The sequence below is a fragment of the Pyxicephalus adspersus genome, chromosome 4 (assembly GCF_032062135.1).
Source record: "Pyxicephalus adspersus chromosome 4, UCB_Pads_2.0, whole genome shotgun sequence".
Classification (NCBI taxonomy): Eukaryota; Metazoa; Chordata; class Amphibia; order Anura; family Pyxicephalidae; genus Pyxicephalus; species Pyxicephalus adspersus.
Genome location: NC_092861.1, coordinates 41,912,269 through 41,937,802, shown reverse-complemented (window position 1 = coordinate 41,937,802; position 25,534 = coordinate 41,912,269). Strand labels below are relative to the sequence as shown.

The 25,534-nt window shown below is 35.1% G+C and overlaps 1 protein-coding gene across 1 annotated transcript in view; it reads right to left on the bottom strand.

Moving 5' to 3' along the window:
• MED12L (mediator complex subunit 12L) overlaps nucleotides 1-25,534 on the bottom strand; it is a 203,543-nt gene that overhangs the window by 43,126 nt on the left and 134,883 nt on the right. The window contains exons 18-24 of the mRNA XM_072410136.1: nucleotides 19,715-19,862; nucleotides 16,735-16,853; nucleotides 11,863-12,006; nucleotides 9,280-9,443; nucleotides 7,129-7,260; nucleotides 3,049-3,276; nucleotides 1,831-1,972 (exon numbers count right to left, since the gene is read on the bottom strand). Coding sequence (XP_072266237.1) covers nucleotides 1,831-1,972; nucleotides 3,049-3,276; nucleotides 7,129-7,260; nucleotides 9,280-9,443; nucleotides 11,863-12,006; nucleotides 16,735-16,853; nucleotides 19,715-19,862 — 1,077 coding nt within the window. The remainder of the gene's footprint in view (nucleotides 1-1,830; nucleotides 1,973-3,048; nucleotides 3,277-7,128; nucleotides 7,261-9,279; nucleotides 9,444-11,862; nucleotides 12,007-16,734; nucleotides 16,854-19,714; nucleotides 19,863-25,534) is intronic.

Genomic DNA, 25,534 nt, shown 5'->3' with positions numbered 1-25,534 from the left:
TTCAAGGCTTAGAGAAAGCCAGGGGGTTCCAGGCTAAAGAGAGAGCCAAAGTGTCCAAGCTGAGAGAGAGCCAGAGGGTTCCAGGAAAGCCAGTGGCCAAAAAGCACTACAAAGTTGTGCGTTAACAGTACTGATATAGTGTATGTGTTAGGAAGAGGTTGCCAGAGGCCCAGCTGGGCTACTCTTTATTGTTTTGTTGTAAAGTGCTGGGGAGTGTGCTGTAACACTTGCCTTAACAAATAAAAACTGCTGTTATTTTGGACTTTTTGACTTTCTGCTGCCTCTGATTGGTCTCATATTATACAGGAAAATGAATCAAATAAATCTATAGTGTTCAATCAAGAAATTTTTTTACAGGTTTTAAAAGTATAAGTACAATATACTAATAAATTGAAATACAAATAAATTAATGTAACCTAAGTTAATGGCATATTTTCCAATGCTTTACATGTTTTAATAAGAACATTGTGCTCATGAAACATCCTTTGTAACTTTAAGCCAATCTGAAATTTTGTTCCTGAGATGTAGCTGCACCTCTGATCAGATTCTATTAGTTTGTTTTCAATAAAATTTTGGTGGTTGATCTGGCAGCGGAAGTATTAATCCCGCTTATTGGTAAATTTGCCCTTGCAACATGAATGTAGATGGAAATCCAGGCTGTTAAACAACTGATGTGGCACTGAATGATGTAATTTGAAAACATGAGTTGTATTTTCTAATGTTATTAGTAAAATGCTTTGACTGATGTGTTTACTGATGTGTAATTCCAAAGTTCTTGTGGTGGTGTTTCTAGTTGGCAGAGTTTGACTTTGCCTTTTTGCAGCAAATACCAGGAGTCTCAGATATAAACTTCTTGGTTTTACAGTAACTACAAACCATTTCCATTTTCCCGATGGTAACACATGCATGCTGTGAGTAGTCTTTATATGGATCATATTGTAATCCTTCCAGTGCTAAGCTAAAATGTTGTGCAGTCCGTGATCATCTGGCTCTTTCTCCCATTTCCTGTACTTGGGTCTAACGCTGTTGTACTGTCTCTGAAGCTCTAGATGTAGTAGGTCTTTCTCCCATTTCGTGTAGTCGGGTCTCACGCTGTTGTACTGTCTCTGAAGCTCTAGATGTAGTAGCTCTATCTCTGTTATCCTGTAGCCGGGCCTCATGCTATTGTACTGTGTCTGAAGCTCTAGATGTAGTAGCTCTTTCTCTCATTTCCTGTACTCGGGTACCACGCTGTTGTACTGTCTCTGAAGCTCTAGATGTAGTAGCTCTATCTCTCTTATCCTGTAGTCGGGCCTCACGCTATTGTACTGTCTTTGAAGCTCTAAATGTAGTATCTCTTTTGCGCAGCATGACAAGTTTTCTATTCCTGTATGCGGGATTTTCTTGTCTACAGTGTGCTTTCATTTTATTTGCCTTTGATTGCGAATTGCCTTACTTTTTCTCGAAGGCATATGTAGGACCTAGCACAGTGGCCACACTTTCTCATCACCAATAAAAGATCTTGGTGAAAAATGAATGCAACTATGGGCGGAAAATAATTCAATAAACCAAATCATGATAATTTTGATAATAAATCAAAATTATACAGCAAATGCATGCAATAATCAAAGCTAAAGGAGGTCCAACAAAATTTTGTAATGTTTAGTTTTTGGACAGGCAGTGTATTTCATGTTTGGAATATGTTTTTTGCGTGTGTATTTTGAATGATGGCAAAACTAAAATATTACATCCTACTTGCACACAAATTACAAATATAAAATTAGAGTGATTAGAAACAATGAATAATAGTATTACCAAATTGGATATGCTTACATTATGACCAATACTCACATCCACGCTGCAGAGTAAGTCATTAAAACCCCACACATGATTGGAGGAGCAGCAAAGAGCCTTAAGTACACCCAGCCATTCTGAGCTGAGCACAGTGCAGCATGCTGTAAGTTCAGCACACAGGTTTGATATATCATAGATCCTGCAGAAACAAGATAATGTGCCAAAAAATACATTATATCTAACAAACCAAAGAATACATTATATCTAACAAACATTCGAGTAAAATACCTGTTTATGTAGTTTACATTTTAAAACATTTATAAAAGCTACATAGGCAGTAAGAAGGTAGGAAAAGTTAGGCATCTACCACTATCTAGCCCAAGACTGCAGGCACTGCATCCATGATGACTTCCTAGAAGATATGAAGTGGTAAGCAGCCTTTGCATATGCTTTTCTGAGTTGAACTTGCTTGTCATTTAAATTGGATTTCCCTAAAAACAATCACTTAGTTTACCACCTTGTTGGTTGCTCACTCAGGCCCCAAGGCCAGAAGCTTTGGAAATTATTGCTCCGCTTTAAAGTAGTTAGGTAGAATTGGGAAGTGGAAGTTAAACTTCATTTAAATACATTTCACTCACTCTAATCTAATATACTCTAATCTAATTTGTGTTGCATTGTTTTGCTTTGTTACATTTTTTGCAGTTTCCCCTCATTGCATGGTGTATTTTACATCAGGTCTCTAATAAGTGAATCAAATATCAACATATCTTTTTGTGAGTCAACGTAACCAATACATTTGAAGGGTATTTATGCTGTGTTTATTGATAAGGCTCAGAATTTGGGATACAGTCCAAAGGAAGTTCATCGCTGCTTTTTTAGGAAAACCCAGACAAACCAGCAGCCAATACAGGGGTAGTGCTACATACCCCTTATGACATTAGTAAACTGTGGGGGAGTCTCATAGAAGATGAACCGATTTAGAGCTTACACAATCATGTAAAGCTTACATTCTATGATTTGTTGATTTGTAGCTCAGCCCCTATATAAACTTCCCTTTGTGATTTTCTAAAAATTTCCATGTTGTAGTCTGACCCATATAGGTGAAAACATATGTATCCTTCTGCCTGCATCACATTGATTACATCTTCCTAACCTAGACAAAATCAACTACATAATAAAGACACATTTGTTTTTGATAAATTTAATGATGTCTGTTGTGAAACATAAGGTTAATTTATTAAACAGTCCACTTTAAATATCAAATATGATATTTACCTCTCAGCATCTTGGTGGCCCATACACACATTCATGAGGACATTACACACAAAACTGTAGCGCTTAGCAGCATTCTCACTAAGGATCTTTCCCAGCACAAAGTGATTAATATTGTGAACTGATGGATTTTCTATAAAGTCCACCATAAAGTCTGGATCCCATAGTGCATTAGAGTTGGATGGCTGTACGTTGCTGTAGATTGTCTGCTTTACTTTGGAACAAGCACTACTGGAGAGATAGACAGACAATGTGACAATGGAGCGTATTTTATTTGACAACATATAAAAATGGTACATAATTCAATTGATATTGATTAGTTACATAAAGAGGAGAAATTGCTGTTGACAATGTCAATATCAATATATTATCTCTGAGCAATGATTGATTCTGAAACTAGAAAGAGAGTCATGCATAATATTTGGCCATATACTGTATATATTCTTTTCAGTGGAAATACAAATATGTGTTTAGTATAGATAACTTCATGCTGGTAATTTATTCATTTGGTTTATTGATTTACAGAAAACATTTTCCTATAGTAAACCATTAATCAGAAGTCCAATGTTCTTTAGTTTTATAACATCAACCCCCATTACATTTGTATTTCATGTTACTATCCTGCTCTACTGATAGTACATGAAACACCAATATTACTTATGTTTATTTCTTTTCTACCTTTCACAATTTGGTTTATGCAAGGAAAAGCAAAATATATTATTTAGATTTGCTTTGAACTGTCTTTAATAAACCAACCCACCTTTCTTTGTTGGAGTTAAAAAAAAAAATAGTGTTTTGTTTGTTTTTTGGTTATGTGTTCTGTTCTCATATATATAAAGTATGACTGTTTAGACAAAATAGTAAAAATAATACTCTTCATCTACTTTTCATTTTGGTAGACAAAGTACAGACGGCTGAACGATCAGAGAAGATAGAACATGCATTTTACTAGGTCCTTCCCAATACTGAAAATAATTAGGAGTTGGGGAACTATTTATTCAAAATTGGATGTATAAAGACTAACATACTTAACACAATCCTTCTGTTATGATTCATAATGTCAGTCTGGCTACCTTAATCAAGATAAATATGGTTCTAGAAAGCTCTGCTCTTTATTTCTATGTCGTGCTACCCTATTCAGAGGTGTCAAAGTGGGTGCAAAAAGGTGCACTCATTAATTATATCTGGAGAATACATATAAATATAACTGTTCTTGCTAACAGGAAATAGCATCAATACTAGTACATGTGCCAGACTATGTTGGTTTCTTCACACACAGTCTTAACACATGCATTTTGCTGTGAGAGAGCAAAAGAAAATGAATAAAAAAAGGGAAAAGTCACTGTCTGTATTTGTCATTTGCAACTCCTATTTAATGTACAGCGTTGCAAAATATGTTGGCAATATATAAATCCTGTTTCTTAACATTATTATTATTATTATTATTATTATTAATAATAATAATAATAATAATACAAAAAATAATAATAAAAAAGGAAAAGGGAAGCAAGAACTAGTGAGCAAATGACTGATAGGAATGATTTAAAGTGTATGTAAAGCCCAACCTTTTTTATGTTCCAGAGACACAGTAGGAATTAATAAATATTTCCAAAATGGGTAGGAATCCTACTTAAAACTAATGGTATTGAAGCTTTAGTTTTCATAAGCAAATTACCTTTGTTTTTGTGAAACCTTTACCATTTTGGATTTCTCTATTTCCTCTACTGAGGACATTGGCCATCAGGAAAAGTAAGTAAGGGTAATCAACCTGATAAATACACTGAAGGCAGATGGCAAAAAAAATCCTCAAAATTAACAATGCATTAAACTTCACTTACTCCATCAGCCCACTGTGTCTACTGGGTGGTCAGCCAAATATCAATTAGTACAAAAACCAGGCAAATGCAAATAAACATTTTTAATGATGTTCCACATGAAAGAACTGAAGTTTTCCGGACACAGCCTTTATTAAGGTTACATTCTAAAAGATATATATACACCAGGTGATAATGAACAGGATCCACCTAGTATCATCCTGATTACCACTACATGCTCCATGCATATTCTATGATTCACACACACCAAATCACAGACCAAGCAAGGAAACAGAAAAAAAAACATAATGGCTCAGTATACATAACCTGCCAGTATGGTGCCTTTGCCACTGAATGGGCTACAAGTCCCAGTGCTTATGATGTATGGGCATTCGTCTTGCATATGAGATTATTGCAATTAAAATACAGATTTTTACACGTATTATTTGAAATGTCCATGCTCCTTGGTCTAGGTAAAGCAACTGGTGCCATTAAATGTGGGTGGCAGAAACACTGCATGAGTAAGCATGCTCCCCAGTTACCACCAACTAAACTTATAAACAATGACAAACACATATTTGTATTTCCACTGAAAAACTTTAATTCCTGTTTTTTGGGTATAAGCATAGATAAAAATCAAACTGTGGTGGTGATAGGATTAGACTGTTGATGCAAAGTAGAATTCTTTTTGATTCACACATTACAGATAATATCTCTAATGTGGCTTAACACCAATTTGTCTCCAACATGCCTCCTACCACATTACCAAATTTGTAATTATTTCTTAGTTATTTTTTTTATTAAGTTTATTGGCTTTTAGTTTTATTGCACTCTATTTTTTGCTTTTTTAAAGTGCCACTCAATATTATTTTAATTTCTATTTAGGGTTTTAGGTTTTGCATAGTTACATGCCTGCTTTATCCCAAAACCCAGTTTTTGGGTTTTGGGATGAAAACGAATGGGCAAATGCATATCTGGTTAGCAGATTGCATGCACTGGCATCTATCTATTAAAATATTTTCTGTATCATCACCTTAAGCCTATACATAGGGAAAGGGAGATAGAATAAAAACACAGAACAGATTAAGTGATTAGAGATGCATTGACCAGACAAATGATACATTCAGGAGAAAATGTAGAGTTAAGTCAAGGTGGTTACTATCCTTTTGTGCAAACAGAATTAAATAATCAATTACATGAGTTTATCTAAACATCTGCGTTTCTTTTTTTGTGTTTCAGGATGCATAAATAAATAGACAGGCCTTTATTACCCAGGCTGTTATTTGGCTGCTGGTATTAGATATTTAAACAAACTTCTGGAAAAAAATCACTTTGGTACTTTGGTTGACTACAAACAGCCGTTAACTTCTATAAACAATTCAAATAGGACATTTTAAAAGTATAGAATATGCAACAAACAGGACAAGTTGCATTTGGTGTTCATTAAATGGCTTAGTATTTAAAACACATCAGTGAGCAGTGGGACACAGAAAGTGTGTGGAGTGCCTGAATAAAGCCATAAACGGAACTCCTGGCTGAGAACCAAGAGAAATGTCATCCCACAGACTGCAATGTTGCAGCTGACAATACATACCTACTTTTCTAGAAATAACAAGAGTTACTTACATTCTACAAATGACAACAGAAACTGACTTCTCTACAAATGAACACAGGGATAACAGAACAACAAAATTAAGGTACTGTGCCTTACTTATTACTAAGTCCATCTGCAAATTAAGCATGTCTATACCTAATGTCTAATCAGCATTATAAATTAGCTTTTGGAAGGAGTGTGACGAAACAGACTTATTTGTAGTGTTGGTGTTCAAATTTGTGTTGTCCTTATATTCGACCCGAATATGGGTGTTCGAATTTGGATAGACCCGAACCGAAAAACATGAGATTTGACAGCGCAAATTTGTGTATAAAAAAAGTGTTAAAAAAAAAAAGTAATTTATTGAATGTGTGTGATTTGTGTACCTAACTTTAATTTTTTTTACAGGTTATCCCACAAAGACAGGATGATTCCCACGGCTACACAGCCGTGGAAATCCTCCTGTCAGTGTGGGATCCCCGGGTACTAAAGGTTAAAAGCCATGGCCGCATTCATTGAGAACAGTGTGCAATCCGCGGCACTAGAGGTTAATTAACCTAAAACTAACTCGTTGAATACAGCTGGCAGCATCACCAATTAGCCATTAAAATTTTTTTTTTTATTTTGGAATACATTTTTTAGGTATATTTGTACATTGGACTATATATTACTCACCTGAAAAGGTCTCCAAACTTACTTCTTATATGGCTACATGACATGTACAAATCATACAGATAAGCCAAAATACATCTTTCTGGAGAGGAACATTCTGAAGGATTGACTACGTGCTTTACTACACCACACAATCTGAAACCAGAACATTATATCTTGTTAGTAAAAGCTTTCAAGAGCACATGTATTGTTATTATATATATTAAACATATACCAAGATACATTTTTTTGGGGTTCTACATATTAGTGGTTCAGTGGTACATCTAACCACTGGTGGGTTCTGTCCTTTGCTAAACCTGTAATGCAGATTACTTACTAGTGTATGAAAAAGGACTGTTGCATGGCAATTATCTCTGATAGTTTTACTTCTCTAATGAAGGAGTGGTCTCTAACATTTTTGTTACTGCTACTTGTTATGTGTTCTCTGTTATTAATCTTTAAATTCTAAAGACTAGTATTCCATGTGCATCCGGTGAAGCTCTATATACATCTTTCTGATTAAAGACAGGTTACATGACCCTCCTCCAATCTGCTTCAATAAACCTCTGCAGAGAAACTCTCGAAGACTTCTGTAAGTCAATGGTGGAGTTGATGCAGTGAAGTTGCCAGATTCGGAGTCCTAGAGTTTATGCTGAGTCCCAAAGTTGACACAGACAAATGTCAAGCATTGCCTTATGTTAATATGTAGGTGTAGCACCGCTTTAGTATATAAGGTCAAAATATAAGGTATTAAAGTTAGTATATGCTGAACCGACAATTGCCTTCCTTCTGTTCCAGGAGAACTCAGCCTTAACTGTTGGATCTAATGTGACTTTTGTCTCCTTTTAAGTGGGTCTGGAAACAGGTCAAATGTATGAAACTGGGCCTTCACCTAGGATTTCTAGAGGAAGCTAGGGAAGTTGTGCAGGTCAGCCCTGTGGCCCCAAGGCCTGACTAGGCTGCGACCTAAAGACAGAACCACTGGGGGAGTTGCGCTTGATTCCCAGTGGTAGAGAACTTCTCTCCTCATCAGAGCTTCAGCAGGCAGAAGTTAGAAGAGAAGGCACCCGGATGAGAGGTTCTTTAGGCTTCAAAGGGGAGATCCACAGGAGGATCCATTTGAAGAAGCTGAAACAAAGAGGAGATGCTCCTCTCAATGTCTGTGATTACGAGTTTAGCGAAAGATGGTGAGTCAGTGTTGACGGTATGAATTGCTTTTGGATGTGAACTGCTGTTATCCTGACACTTTAACTACAAAAAATTGCTTAAACTAGGATGTACAAACCATTGGTATACCTTATGCCACACTACACAGAGGAACCTGGATAAATTTTGGCCATTAATACAGGGGGAACTCGACAAAGGATCACACACATTTCATGAAGTTTGAACGTGGCTTTAAAGTGGGCTTGAGAGATTTTGTAAAATTCCATTCAAGACCTGCATTTAAAATTACTTATTGCCTGGTTGATGCTATGAGAATATAGTTCAGGTGTCCAGCTAATTATCACACAGTTATCTACCTGCTTGTTTAATGTGTGTTACTGACACTACTGACACCAAAAGATCACCTTTACATCAGATAATTAACATTATTTACAGTGAGTTTAGACATAGCAGTTTACATTAGCTTATCATACACAGTGACAGGTCAACCTAAAATTGAACTATGAAACTGTGCCCAGAGAAGGCTGGTAGAGGACAGAGAACTACTGTTGCCCATGGTGTCCCAGCAGTTTATCTTTTCCCATTACTCTTTGTGGAGAATGCTATATTGACAGAGGTAGAGGTAGAGCCTCCAGCAAGGAGAACAGAGAGCAGCACATTAATGACTTCACCAGCAGAGAACCGGCAGAACCTTATACCTCACTCTGAAGATTTACAGCTATGATAATGCCTGTTTGCATACCAGCAAGTGCGCTATACAATGAGAAAACCCAGAAAAAAATGTACTTTATGTGTGTTTGTTCAAATTTTTTATGAAACAATTAAAAAAAAAGGGTAAATGATGGTTGACTAAACTCACTACAAAGTAAAAGCATCCAAATTTGTGCATTGGCACACAAATAATATTACAAGTGCTTACATTTTTAAAGGCTGGGTTTTAAACCATTTAAAGAGGACATTTGAAACTAATAAGAGCAAACAAGCCAAGATAATGTACGCATTACAAACCCTTCAAAAACTTGAGCTGTTTGATCATAATTTAAAATTAGGCAAGCGTGATATCGTCTTAGCACTGCCACAATGTACAAGCACAGACGGGTTGTGTAACTTCCTGCAAGGTTTGATGATTTCAACAGCAATTCTGCTTCCACCACACTCAATTCATTTAGTAGCTGAAAAACATAAGAAAATGTGTTTTTTTTTATTTGCTTTAGAACATGAACAATACATGGGCAGCATTGTGTAACTGCAAATCTGCTGTGTGCAGACAGATTTCACAGACTTAGATGCAGAAATGTGGAAGTGTGACTTTTAAACCATGTGAACATGTAAAGTGATATAAAGGTGCAGTCAGCTTGTGTGCTACAATCAAAAACTTTGCTAAAGTTGTTCTGTGTACTGTGCTGTATCTAAAGCTGAAGCTAAAGTGAGACCAGGCAACAAATGTCATCAATAGGGAATGATAGGGAGTAACCTCCAACCTCCAGCATTTTGTTCAAAGAAAAACTCACATCAGCACCCCACTCCTGAAGAGCACCTGAGCTTTCCTATACCTGGAATTGATAAGAACATATACTATACCTGATCTTAGCTAAAAGACAGGCTTTTACACTTAGGCTGTCAGTACAAATCCAACAAATTACTCTACATATAATTTGTTTATATGCATTTGTAATCTATTAAGCTCATTAATAGGGTGCTAAACCTCTGTTTAGTAAAATTAGGCAACATTAGAAATTAAACATTTAGGAATGTTACACTTCCTCAAAGTAATTATTTTTGGACAACATTCTGCTTAGTTCAAAAGGAAATAAATTTCCTGTGAATTAAAGTAAATAGTGTGTCAGCTTTTTTGCAAATGTCAGAGTGAGTCACTAAACACTTTTTTTTAAATATCCACACCTAATATGCAGAGGGATGATTGGAGAAAAACTCTTGGGTAACTTTTCTGCTCTCAGTGTGCTCACTTCTCATTAGCTGGAGGCTGGACAGAATACAATATACTGTATACTGCATCGCAACACCTATTATATAACATTGTCCTGGCATGTAAAAGGGAGAAAACCAGTGGAGACTGTAGTTTTACAGACACCAAACTTTTTGGCTGCTCCTAGTATCTTTATGTTGTAGAGCAGGGGAATATTTATTACTTACATTGGGCCTGGTTTATTAAGACTCTCCAAGACTAGGGAAGATAGACTATCATGGGAGAACCTGGGTGATCCAGCAAACCCTGCCAACTAACAAATAATTTTTTAAATATCCATTCCAGGTTTTTTGTATCATCCATGTTCTCCCATGATAGTTTCTATCTTAACCATTCTTGGACCTGATTTATTAAAGTTCTCCATTATGTACATTACTAGTTGGAAATAAATAAAAAGCAAGTCCCTATTTAGTCATGACATGAAGAATATACTTTGTTTGTGCCTTTCTGATCTGCTTATCTCTTTAAAGGTCTAAAGGTGGCCATACATTATAAAATATTTTTAATAGATTACGCATTATATTGAATAGACACCAAAACTAACAAAAATGTATTACATACAAAGGCGCACTCTGGCATATATTATATGACATATCTACTGAACATTGATTGAGCGTTGTTTGTGGTGGGAGCATGGTGAGAGTGCAGGGTGGGGTTGGGTTCATAAGGGAGACTGGCTGTTCAATAAAATTCAGATCCTGTTCAATTTACTATTTAGGTCAAATTATGCAATATATAAACAATTCAAACGTGCATTTTAACAATCACTATTTATTTAGATGTTTTGTCTTGTCTATTTTTAAAAGCATACCTCAAAAACAAGCACTGGAGAAATTTGGATCATAATTAGGGTTTTTTTTTGCTGTCTGTGTTCCTGTTAGATTGATTTCCCTAAGTCAGCTGTCTGGTGGGTGACACTTTGATAGCTGCTTGGCCACCCCAACCCTTGGCTATCCCAGTGTTTCAACATTTTTATTCAGAGGGCAGCAGTGAAATGCTGCTCACTATTGTCTCCCTGTATTCCCTTTGAGAGGTTGCAGCTGAGACACTACTTTAGGAGCATTCATGGGCACAGTTTACAGGTGTGAGAAAGTAATACCCACACCACAATCATTGGAACTAGGCCAAAAAAGAAGCTCCAACTTAGTTGCTCTAGGTTACTGCACCTTTCAAATCGTCACTGGTCTAAGGACTGTTTTATGAAATTAACCAAAGGATACATTTGGCATCTGGCATATGGCTGATCACTATCTCATAAAAATAAAAACTCCCAAGGCCATAACAAATTTGTGAAAAGCATGTTGCATGCTTTGAAGAGCATGTGTAATTACTTTACCAGAATCCAATAAAATTAACAGGTCCATTAGCAGCAGCCAGATAGCATGAAGTTTCCACGCCTGTGCAGGATATCTAAAAGAACACTAGATTTCTGCTGTACTGTACTATTTGCATGTGAGCACAATGAGATTAATGTCTGGCTGCAGGCACAATCTGTTTAAATAAGACAAACTCCAGTGCTAGGCTCCTATTATTTACTGCCTTAGAACAATACTGCTTCTCAGTACCGCCATTCATCCAACAACATTCACAGAATGTCTAGGTACCTGTACAGCAAAATCAATGAGACCATTGATATTTAGGGCTGGCTCCATTAAATCAAATATGAGTTGGACATGGTGAGCCAAAGGAAGATGGTAAGACGTTCCTGAAGCAAAGCTTGTAATTTGTTCCAGCACATTGCAGGATATCTGTGGACACAACCAGCAAAACCGTCATTTCTCAAGAAGTGAATAGCACACACAATAGAAGCTCACACTGTGTACATGTAAGTACAATAAATTCTCTGTATTTAGGAATAGGTGTTTCTTTTCACTCAAAGCAGTCATTTAAGGATAGTTTTAAGCTCTTTGGATATCCATATGGCTGCCTCTAGTGAAGTTTCAAAAACTATGTAAGATATATATAATATATAATGTATTACAATCACAAATGTTGCAATGGTGTCATTGTACTTTGTAATTCCTAATGAATTCCACTATGCCTTTACCTAGGAATGGTCTGCCTGATTTTCTTTAGAGGTGACTGGGTTAGTAATGGGATAATGCTGGATAAACTCTGAAAGTGATCACAGATGATGTCTTTACAACTATAAAAAAAGAAAAGCCTTTTTTGACAAATAGTGACGTATATTGAAAGGAGATGCTATAGGTAGTTCAGCATAATCAGAACTAGGTACTTCTGATATTTATTAAAGTGCCCTTGTCTGGCTAGATCAAGAGTGCCAGACAATTAAATAGATTTAAAAACAATCTGCAAAAAATATAATAAAGTGTAAGGGATAATAAAATATTTTCCAGCATTTTTCAATTTTTGTACCTGTTGCTAAGTTCATGTAGTAAACGTCTACCTGTGTGTGTACTTCATCATTTCACCACGAGGGGAAAAGAGCCCCAAGGTCAGATTGTAGGACTAGCAGTGGTAATAGCTTGGTCACCTTCATACTATAACTTGTGATCCATGCACACAAAAGACAGCCATGTTTTCTAAGCAAAATAAAATGATTGATATTTGAATAGGAGTTATGTGTATTTAATTTACATATCTCTAATAATTCCATTAGTTCTGAATTGTTTATTCAAAATTTGTTTGACAAATGGGTTCTTAATTGATAACATTAGGAGTGAATACCAGTTAGAACAATATCGGTACCTTGAAAAAAAATCATGAAAACAGAAAGTGTATAAATATATCCTAATGCTGCATAGCTTTGGTAGATATTTTGGTAAGTAAAAAAGATTACAATTTGTGTTGGTCTGTATGGTCTGGTTTCAGTTTAATTGAAGCAGTTGAGAAGGAGTCTGCCTTATAGTAACAAATAAAGAATCTAACTAGCAATTTACCTGTGAGAACTGTTTTATTAGTTATTGGTGTGAAAGTGTTGAAATAAATTATATGTTTTTCTGATGCTACTGTCAGAAGAGATAAAAGATGCACTTTAAATGCTGTCAAAGAAACTAGTCAAGAATGTCAATGCTGTTGAGCACCTTGGCATCAATGACTTCTCCCACAATTATGGGCTTTGTGTACAGATGGCTTTGCAGATGTTTGCATGGTAGGTTGTATCCTAACACTCTCAGACTTTCAGCAATTTGTAGATCACTACACCTGAGCTACAAATGTGAGATTTATTAAATGTTTAAAGGAAGTCCAAAGAATTTTATGCTGCGTGAGCTTTGATTTTCTTCTGGGAAACATTTCTGTTAAATGATTTGGTGAGGTTATTGGATATCTATGAGGAACACATACATAATTGCGGATTGGTGATTGCCTCAAACAATTGCTATAAGACCAACGTTGTACAAGGGGTCTATATGCCCTGGAGAGTGAAGAATACACCAGAAGAACACAGAGGTGAATGATAAGGTGAGGTATTGGTATCACATTTAGGAAGAGTTTCTACCCAAAGAAGCAGAAACAGAGGACATATTGACAATCGGAATATAGATAATAATTAGTGTATATGAACTATTTTGAGACATAGGTATTTAATTTTTCAAATTCAGGATACTAACATACACAGTTTAGCACTTAGCACTGTTTTTTGTTTTGTTTTCAATATCTCATTCGGATATTTTTGCAGAGCAGGTTTTTATTCACATAAATCATCATGCAAAATGTGAAGATTTACTGTATATATAGAAATATGTTGGTGGCTCTCTAAAAAAAAATAGGCCAACCAGAGCAAATTATATTATAAACTTGGTACTGACAAATAGGGAAAAATTGGCTGATTTAAAGAAAACTTAAGTTCACGTGATTATCAAAATCTTTGGGCCTGATTTGTTAAAGTTTTCCAAGGCTGAAGAGAATACACTTTTATCAGTGAAGCTGGGTGATCCAGCAAACCCATTTGCTACCAAATGTTTTGAAACCTGGAAGAGACCCATTCCATGTTTGCTGGATCACCCAGTTTCACTGATGAAAGTGTATTCTACCCAGCCATGGAGAGCTTTAATAAATCAGACCCTTTGGCTTGATATTGGAATACAAAATGAAAGTTCATATGCAGAAAAAAAGTTTTAGATTTCAAAAGAAAAAGTTTTGTTGAAATCTAAATGGTTCTTACAAATTATTTAAAAGTTTAGTGTAAAGGTCAGCCTAGAGGCAACTAGAGATGATGATGATGATGACGATGATATTCATTCCAAGTATAGTTGTTGGACCATTAACTAATCTTTTTAATCAATCTCTTCTAACAGAAATGGGTCAGAGTGTAGTTGTTAATGGTGTACATCCAGAGTGGAAACCAGTCACTGGTGGTGTACCAAAGGCTTTGTTTTAGATTCTGTTTTATTTACTTTGCTTGTAAGTGATATGACTAAAGGTTTGGCTGGGAAGATGTATAATTTTGCTGATGATGCAAGGTGTGCAATATATTTGATATTCCTGGAGGTGTTTGGAACAAAACTTGACATAATGGGAAGTTTAGTCAAATTAGTGCAAGGTTTATGGTTTCAAAATAATGCATTTGCCAAAAAGTGTTTTCCTATAAAATAATATATTGGGTGCACAGTGTTGGCCAGAACTACCAAGGAAAAAGATACGGGTCCTTTTTTTTAGATCATTTTAAAATGAGCAAACAATGTCACTAGCAGTGGAAAAAGTGAAATGAATTCTAATGTAGAGGGATCACCAGCAGGAAGAAGAATGTCTATATAGATCTCTGATTAGACCTCATATTGTGTCCAGCTCTTGGGACTTCACACAATAAAGGACATGATTGAAACCTTTAAGTACATTAGGGGGTAAATAATTTCAATATGAAGCTAAAATCAAGAACACAGGATCTTGACATTTAGAGGAAAGTATTAATATTTTGCCAAAAGTAAGGTTGATGGTTGGACCAGACTTTCAGTAGGAGTAGAGAGGTGGAAAGCCAGTCAACACTAAGTAAATTTTATAACAGCGTGCAATAAACAAAGAACTATACTCTACAATTTAAAATAAATTAAAGTTGCAAACAATGTGCTGCAGCAAGTGGTAAAGTGCTCTGTGTCAAAACACTAAAGGCCATTCACAGACCCATCACTGCATGATTGCAGCATTCTGCAGTAGGCTCAAATGTAGTCCCAATCACTCCTATTCAAGTGAATGGAAGCAGTTGGAAACCATTTTGTGCATGCAGCTATGGTAGATTGCAGTGTGATTCCAGAAAGCAACAGGTCACATTTGGTCATATAGTTGCCTTTCCTCCTACAGAGGAAAAACCACACTGCAGCCACAAACGTTAGCAAACATGTGCGTTTTGCTTCTCCTGGGTGCACCGTACCAGTTTTCTATGCACCAGGGAGTGGACAACTGCTCAATTTTCCACCAGAGGTATGAAAGGGTCCTAAAAGAGCTGAACTGCTTCTCTTGCACATACAAACAATGTAGCAAAACAGATGTCCAGAAATCCAAAACATTCCTTGCACAGTAAACAGTAAAAAATTACATTTATAAAACATTTATTGTATAGGCAACTGGACTGCACTACAGAAATAAAAAACAGACGCTTAAGATAGGCTTTAATCGATTACCAGATGTGGTGGGGGAAATTGCCACTGGTTCCTCTTAATAATACTGTTGTCTCCATGTTGTTATCATAGGACAAAAAGGAAATATGGCACATTTCAAAATCTATTATGTATATGTAGATAACACTTAAACTGATTCTACCAGCAATTCAGGCTTTTATATACACTCCTATTGAACCAAAAGTACAGTTCCAGATGTCCATTAAGTAAGTAATTACCAACATAAATCAAGCTGATCAATGTAAAGCCGCTATAAGTAAGACTAATAAAAAAACTCAGCAATATTATTAAACAATGCCACTTAAAGGTAAAAGCTATTTGTTCATTACAACAGTGCTAACAATGTTCAGACGTTTTGGTTATAATTAATAAAAAAACACCTAAGGCCACTTGCTTATTCATCTCTCTGTATAGGAAGACCTTAATTGGCATTCAGGACTGCACAGTTTATTGTATACGTAAATTTATAGTACTGGCCATGAAATCGGTGTTGATCCAGTAATGATGTCAGGTGAGTAGTTTGTGAGCATTTTATTAACCTCTATTTCCTTTTACAGTTTACTTTTGTAAGTTCTTCATGTTTGCTCTTTTTGTCATTTGTATCCACTTTATGTTTACGGGCAAGTTAAAACCGACACATTTTGGTGGAACATGTATTTTGTGTCATATGCCCTATGCAACATTTTATACAGTTTATGCCATTTGTTACTCACTTGTTAAGGCCAAAATGGCCTTAACATTTTATTAAATGTATTAGTATTAGTTACATTTGGTATTACACATTCTGTGTACTTAGAGGTACAGACAGACTGCAACATGCCCAGGACTGAATCTAGACTTGTTCATTAGTAAATTTTACTACAGCTTACAACACAGTATATTTATTTATAAGCAAAATACCTGGGAAGTTACTTGGTGTTGATCAAAATATGATAGATGTTGCAGCCGAGAAAAGGTACTTTCCAGAGATGGAAAAGATTCTTGTTTGTTCTTCCTTGTCCTGTGTCCATCATCTCCAACTATGTGCAAAGAAACATGATTTTACTCTTAAGAAAAACATTTTTATAACTATTTATTAATAAGTGTAATAAATAATCCTGTGGACTGATATAGTATATTAAAAAACATACAAAAATGTAATACGTGCAAAACGATAAATTAAAGAGAAGCTATTCTTATATTCTTTTATTTTTGCATTAGTGTATCTTTTTAGGCTCACATTTGTAATTACTGCAACAGGTTACTAGTATTTTAATACATAAAATATACATTATTACTGTAATAGCTATGTGTTTGTCATATTCTGCGATCATTCTCCTTGCTAAATCTGGATTGGCTCTCCATTATTATAAGAGAATGAAGTATTTACAACTGTCCTCTTTCAGATGATAGGGGAAATGACCATAAACATAAATGCATGGTTTAGCTGAGCATTTCTGTGTGTGCCACTAAAGACTGGAAAGGGGAAAAAGCAGACAAATGCAGCTGGCAGAACTTATATCAGTCAGGACAATATTGCCTCAGGTTCACAAAACTCCCTGTGGCTCCCCGCAGCTGGCACCTTGCCAGCCACTTGAACATTCACATGGCAGTGCTGGTTCTTAAAGAACATGTGACACCTGGCAGCAGTGGGCGTAGTAATACCGCTCACTGCAACCCCACCAAAGGGAGACGGCACATATAGCATCTCCTAGGGAGGCAGTGGTTTCTGGCATTAGGAAGCTGTAAACACACTGCAACGCCACTGCCAGTGTTAATTCAGCCTTAAACTAAAGCACAGCCTGTATACACTAATACACTCATTTTCTATATAGGACTGTTAGTGCCAAAAAAGTGTAAAAGATTATGTGTTAAAAATATAAAGTGCAAAAGCACCCACCAAAAATTCCACACCTCTCAAACAAGTGACCCCACCCTGACATTATTCCTTTTGTAATCTGAACTTTTTGTTAAATTTGCCTCTGCTTACAGTAAGAAGCCCAGAAATGTTTCTTGGCTGCCAATTATATACTCATTCTGATGATTGCTGTTTAAGTAATTGCAATAACGGCAAATTTTCTCTGAGTGAAAAATTTAATCTTGAACTATAATTTTAATGTGTTTTATTTGTCTTTGTTCTACATTTAGCAGAATATCCAACTTGTCCCTTTTTGTAAATCTTATTTTACTCGAAAGCCCTTTTTATTTCTTGCTAATAAAATACCTTTTGTAAACATGAGGTAATGGAAATAAGTAATTTGTTATTATGCTGTGTCTCCGTTACCATCTCTGCAATTACCAAGGTGTGCAGTGCATCCAAATACTAATTATATCGTGTTTCTAAATTTACAATCCAGGTTACTTCCAGTGATGTTTAGACCACGTTGCTTGTAAAAATTATGAAACCACTCTTATCTCTAGAAAGGCTTTTTATTCTTCCAGTAATGCAAATTTGGCACTTGGCTATCACATTTGGCATTTTGCCTTTTTGTTATAAAAATACATTACATTGTTTTTTTGTGGCTACATTAACCTTCTAAAGTAAATATACAGTGGAAGAGATTAGACTTGGTTGTGTAATGTTTGCTATCAATTCAAGTTCCACTAATGTGGCCTCCTCTATATTACCAGTAGCAATGTTTTCTAGTGCATTGTTTTTTGATTTTATATTTTAATCTATATAATGACTTCTGTAACTCCATTTAACTGAGAAGTATCTATACTACAGCTACAGTGTTTTCTTATGCAACTGTGCAGCCAATGTTACAAGAAAACATTGACTTTATGATCGTAATGAATTAAGATGAACTCCCAACAAAGGTTAATAATTCATGTTTATTCCAGTTCATTCTAAAATCAGATGTCATACATACAAAAATTGAAATGGATTGCACACCTATATACCAACAAGCTCACCTCCAGGATGAAGGTCGTTTTTTACTCAATGTTGACTATTACCAATTGCAGTTCATTAGTTATTATGCTTTGTTAAATGAATGTTTTTAAATATGCTACTGAAAAGGTAATAGGCATCAATATTCCTTCAACATATGTCATAGCTGTTCTAATGTAATTGTAACTGTCAGTATACACAGGTTCATGGATCCAGCGCTGTCTGGCAATAATTTAAAGGTTGCAAAAAACATGTCTAACCTTGTTGAAAAGTTTATAACAATAGTGTCTTTGAATTCTACAAAGTTTTATTTTTTTTATCTATATATCTTCTGTACAGCATATTCTGGCTTTAGTCATAGAGAGTATGTAGTTTAGTCATAGATGGTAGTAGTATTGTTAGACAGGGCCCAGAATATAGAGAACAGGAGAAATATTAATTATTAAAAATAAGATGTTATCAAACAATGAAATAGAAAAATCACCAAATTAGGAATTATTATCAGCAAAGTGTATACATGGTAAAACTCCACTAGCCAGTTCTGAAACTATTACCATGGGCCACCGAGACAGCACCACTAACCAATACACTGAAAGAGATAATTGTGGAAAGCATGAAAACAGATTTCTATCTATTAGGATACAGGTTCCAGGTTAGAGTTCATGGACTAGATCACATCCACACATGACATTTAGACTAAATGGCTGAAAGAAAAGAAAGCAAATATCTAAAAAAAGAGGGCTATGGAAATCTTGGATCATGAGGAGAGAGCTCGCTGGTGATGGTGAACCATCAGGCCTAAACTGAGGTCGGCTCAAAAATACCTACTACAGCATTTAATGTTTCTTGTGTGCAAAGTGAAGTGTGCAGGAAAATAGCACAAAACATTTCATGATAGGAGGGAACTCCACAAGGGTGGCAGAAGAAAATTAAGGTTGGAACTCATCTTTCCCCTCTGTTACACATTACAGATAATTCTATCACATCAAAGTACAAACTTTCACTTACCAGCAGAGTCACTTGTACCATTTGTATTGAGAATCTTCAGGAGGTCTTTGGTTATTTTCCTCAGCTGATGTCTGGCTTCATCTCTCTCTCTCCCAACTCCGTACAATAGAATCATTCTCTGATTACATTCATGACTTGATGATGCTTCCTGCAAGTTCAAATACATAATTACATCTATATTGAAATGTGAAATGGATAATTGAAACCAGTTATGGATAGTAACACTGATCTGCACCATGCATACTGGCCCACGTTTGTTAAAATAAAAAAAACTTTGTATTTTTACTAAAATGTAAATTAGTTGTTTAGTTATGTTTACATCCAAATTATGTAGAAACCACAAGTATATTAGTTCTGATATAATAGGCAGTAACTATTCACTCTTGCAAACAAAGCAATATATTAAAAAATTTGTTTCAACTATTTAACTGACTCATATATGGGTGCCTCAATTTCAAGATAATTAGCAGAGGATACATTATGGATATAGCCATTATGACATATATAAATTATTATTTATTTGATGTTATAATAGAACCTTATGCTGTAAAATTGCTTCATTTAAAAAGCATTAAAATGACTTTCAGGTACACTGAATTGCAAAAGCACTATTACTTTAAAAATATGTTAACAACACAATAAATAAGCTTGGCAGCCAGAGCCAGTCATTAGTTCCTGAAATACTGGTTTATACAATTAGCAGACTTGTTTTAATAACAGGTTTTTAACTTAGAGGATATTTCACAGCAAAGATTTTCAATTTAACTTTAAAGTTTGTAACACTTTGGGGTAATTTACAAATTTTAATTCTGTAACATTTCACATTAAACACCCATTGACGCTCAAATGATTGGAGAATTGATGGTAACACAGCTTTGCTCTTACCACAGGCTAAGTGAACATGCACTTTGCTAAAGAGCTGATTTACCAAATCACAATTGTCAGATTTATTAGACAGCAATCGCCCGATCTCCACTTTTAGTTCTCCAGATGGTGTTTTCCACTTTGAAAGTGGAGAACGCCATAAGCTAAAAAAGTGTTTCGTTTTTTTTCAAACACATTTTAACACTTGTGATAGAATGGTCACAGCTCACCCCTTTAGAGGTGTTACAGTACCTCTAATCTCTACTTTTCAAAGCCTGATCACCAGTCAGCAATATTTGTTCCCACTACTATGAATATGGTTTTACAAAAGTATTGTTTAGGTTTCTACAAGCAGAGAAAAAGAAAGTGAAGAACATTATTGAAAAAAAGCCCCTTACAAATTCAAAATCAGCAAAAATATATAAAGGAGGAAGTGGCTACCATATAATTTGTCATGAAAAGAACATGTTTTCTTTATTTATTTACAGTATATTAAGACTGTTTTCACATAATATAAAGAACAACTAAAACCAAAATTTAACAAGGTACATTCCTAAAAGGGAACTTAAGTTCCATATTTTAGGTTTGCATAAGTTATGTTCCTCCAGCATGGCCAATCAAGATGGCTGTGGCAGAAAGAAGAGAAGAAAAATGTTGGTGCCCACTCCTGGTACGTGGATAGGTGAGTCACACAGATTTAGCTCAGCTTTAAAGCCAAAATTTACATTATAAATGCAAAAACTAATTGTCTAGCTGTGCTTGGCTATAGCTATGCACCTATCTACTCAAAAACATTTTGTACTTTTAGTTTCTTCTTCATGTGGACACAAAATTTCCCCTGTAATACAAGGATGGTGGAAATGAAACCTGGCATCTATTGTTCTTCTAATACTTTGAGTGTTACATTATCACATCTGACTGACCCTCTTACTGGTTGAATTTAGAAAAAAAAGGCAATAGCTGTTATGCTGTTTTCTAACAATTATTTCTGCATATTCTCCTGTTCTTTATGGATTGCTATAGAGTGCTACTTTAGTTGTAATTATATTACAAATAGCTACAGCTTTATTAATGTTTTAACAATCTAAAATATTTCCATATTGCATATACACTATGCCCATACAATAATATAACAAACAAAAAATCTAACCTGTAAACTCCTTTTTTATCATAATAATTGGCCAGGGTGAGTTTACTGATGGAGCACAGTAAAAGCTAACACCATTTTTCTGAAGGGCAATGATTAGCTAATAGTCCAGGGCTCCCAAATGCAGCAGTATTTATATAAATGATGATATTATATAAAAGGATATTTGCTTAGGTTAATTACTGTTTTAGTGTCAACACACAGAGCTTAGGTAAACATCAGCTCATACCAGATGTTATTTACTCTATAACAGCTCAGCACATAGTAAGACAATGTAGTCCGTAAATTAGGTGAAAAGGACCTACTAAAGGAAGAATGTTGTGGTTCTGACCACATAACTTATCATTCACATTTTATTTTATTCTAAAAAATCTAAAATCCTATGCTGCAATACCCCTAGAGAAATACAAAGATTGCACTGGACCTAATAAAATAAAAGCTGACAAAACAAATTCTTCAAATACCTAAACAAATCCATCAAACGAGAGTTTGACCTATAATAGCAAAAAAGCATGCACACTTGACAGTAACTTGTGACATTGGGAAATATTAGACTATGTTAGGTGGTTTAAAGCTATCTCCAATCCAAACTACATGCTACCACTAGCATCCCTGAACATGCTCCTTCACTGTTTTTTCCTTTATTTTTACAAACATATTTCAAAGGGCTCTGTTTTTTACAATATGGTATCAGACATTCATTCAAACGTTCCCCTGGTGGGAATCTTCCCGGTCCATGTCTTTCAATAGCAGTAATTGATTTCCACCTGTGAATGTTTGAGGGAATATCAGACTCACAGCTTTATAAGAAGAGCCCAAAGTGTATATACAGGCATGTTTTTCCTCTGCCTGTTTATTTTTGGTGGTCTTACTTGGAGAGTGTTATGTTTACTTCCTGTGAGTGTCCTAGTTGGAAGAATTCCCCTTTATTCTTTTTTTTTTAAAACAACTTTTCCAACACCTTTTGTCTTACAATGGTTAAGAGGACAAATAGAGACACATTAATAATGTCTAAAAGCGGTACATTGTTTTTCATGAAAATGTATTTTACAGTATATTAGTATGAGTATAATAAAGTTCGAAACACAAAATCATGGAAAAATAATAAATTGAATAAATTAAATTTTTTTTTTTTTTTTAAATACATATTATACTATAATACTATATGTTCTTGAAAACAATGTACTGCTTTTACACATATAAATCCAATGTATTTGCATTCAATACAGTTATTTTGTATTGATTGCAATACAAATGGATTTTGAATTTCCCGCCCCTTCCCATAGGTTTACCTACCCTGAGTGTGACTTGGGGTTACTGCTTTTAGCAACTTTTTTCTACCCCTCACACTCGGGGTTACCGCTAGGGCAGTTAAGGGACACAGTTAAAAAATTTACCCTACAATATTGAACCTAGAAATGTGTATATACCTACAATTTATTCCTACCTGAATATCCCAGGGGCTTCCTTCTCTTGTGCTGGAGTGGTATATTTGGGCTCACTAGAAAATGCTAAACTTGATTCATTATACAGCAAACAAATCCTGAAAACACTGAGCAGCAGTCCTGGATCAAGAAATAGAATCCTATCAAGGACACCAGTTATTGGAGCCTGTTTGTTCTTTTAGGCGTTTGATCTAAAAATTATGAATCCTTGTACATAGTTACAGGTTTTCTTTGTAAAATGAAAAAAAGAATCTTAGCTATTGTTATGGTAATATTTACCACTTTTGTGGAGAACTTTTCTTTCTCCAGTTTTTCCAAACACCCCCACAAGTGTCTGCATATGTTTCCTCACATGTGGCTATGCTGGTGTCCTCACACAATACAAGAATAAAAGCAGTAAGTTCCCAAAGATAAAACATTTTAAAAACCCTGTCAGTCTTTTCTTTCTTGTTTGTGTCCAACTGCTGGGATTTTCTTTAACTTCCTATCTTGAGGCACAACAGAAAAGAAGTGGAGATCTTGAAGGGAAATGATACCTTAGACAGCAGTTAGAGGAACAAGTGTCCCTATTCCATAATTTCCCCTCTATTTCTATTCTAGTGACATCTCCAAATGATAGATTTCAGTACCAATGACAATTGTCATTTAGACTAGTAAAGAGGCTTAATTTTCCCTGCTGGGACAAATAGGCAGGTGTTCCAATCCTTTCCTATTCCATCCAGTTTGTCTCACTTCCTCCCAAACTGGGTATAATCTAAGTATAAATATATAAGAGGTAATGTAAATTATACAAAGTAGGCAGCGATGGAACAACGATGGCACCTCTGTGTGATAAGACCAGTACTGTACTGTGGTTGGACTTTTGGAGATGGGATCAATGTGAAAGGCAGAAAAAAGTTTTACCTAATATGGTGACCATTTAAAAATCAGAATAATAATTTGGTAAACAACAAGATGCGTCACACGTGAAATGTGAAACAAGGTTACGTTATTCAAACTGAAACATTATAGAAATCATTTTCACTTTTTCAGATCATAGTACGCAGCCTATTTATTTCATCTTAATTTATGCTTCCAGCTATCAGTTTTATTTCTTGCTGTTTATCTCCCTTTAGGGAGAAGATCTCTACAAATTGAGGTGATATCCCCTTTTAAGCTACGTACATACAGTAGATGATTGTTGAATAATTGTCGAAATCTAACGTGTACATAGCCTTACATTGTTGTCCCTTAAACAGGTGCCCTTATTAGAAGATATCCTTTTATGTCCTGTTCCTGCGAGAATAAACATTTTGGATTTCCCATTACTGTCTTTGCTAAAGACAGCAGTCACCAGGACTAGTAAGGAAGATGAATCTTCCTAGTCAGGACAAAGAAAAATAAAAACCTCATGGAGCATCTAATGCTTCCATCTAATTCTTCTATATTTTATCCAAATGGAAAAAATGAAAAAATAAAGTTTACTTTAAGGAGTCTGTTTATAGAGCAGTGAATCATATATTTACTGAAACAATCCTTGGTGGAGAATTTTCCAGGTGCATGTGTTTCAATGACAGTAGCTGATTCTCCCCCAGAGAATGTTCAGTGAATGTCAGATTAAGTGCTTTATAAATACCCCCCCCCCCCCAAAGTGTATATAGTAGATTATTTAAACAAAATGTAGTTACGCAAGATAAACCCAGTTTTTGGCAATATTGTCATAAACTAATAATTGTCCCCCCCTCAAAAAAAAAAATATACATTTTTTATCTTAATTTTTGATAAACGGATTGCCAAATAAACAGGTCCATAGAAGAAATTAAAAAAATGACTATGATCCAGGTCCAGAGGTGTGATAGCTGAATTCATAAATATACAGAATAAATAGGTACAAATAGTCACAATAAAGATTAACCCCTGAAAAAAAAATTAAATTGTTGATTCTGTTAGGAAGGACAAGAAGCTGTTGTGTTTTTATTGTTATTTATGTGTTTTTCTTACATATTTTACTTCCTGCCACAAGAAACATGTAACAAAGGTATCCTGCTGCAAGAGTTCTCCTCACCTTCTGCTTTTGGTGACAACTGTAAAATCTCCCCATTTTCTTTATATATAATTAGAAATATAAATATTTAAAAAAAAAAGTTTTCAAAAGTAAAAAAAAAATCAGCTTTAGTTAGAGTCCCAAAACTTCAAATACATATCTAAACATTGTTATTTAGTATTGTCGACAATGACAAATATACTTCACAAAGACTAACAGCTCCTTCTGTTGATCTTTTGATACATTTGTTTGTTCTTTGAATTTGCAAAACCTAACATCCCCTTTAGCTTAACATATTACTCATACATATGTTTTTCTGATTATTAACGGAACTTGCATTC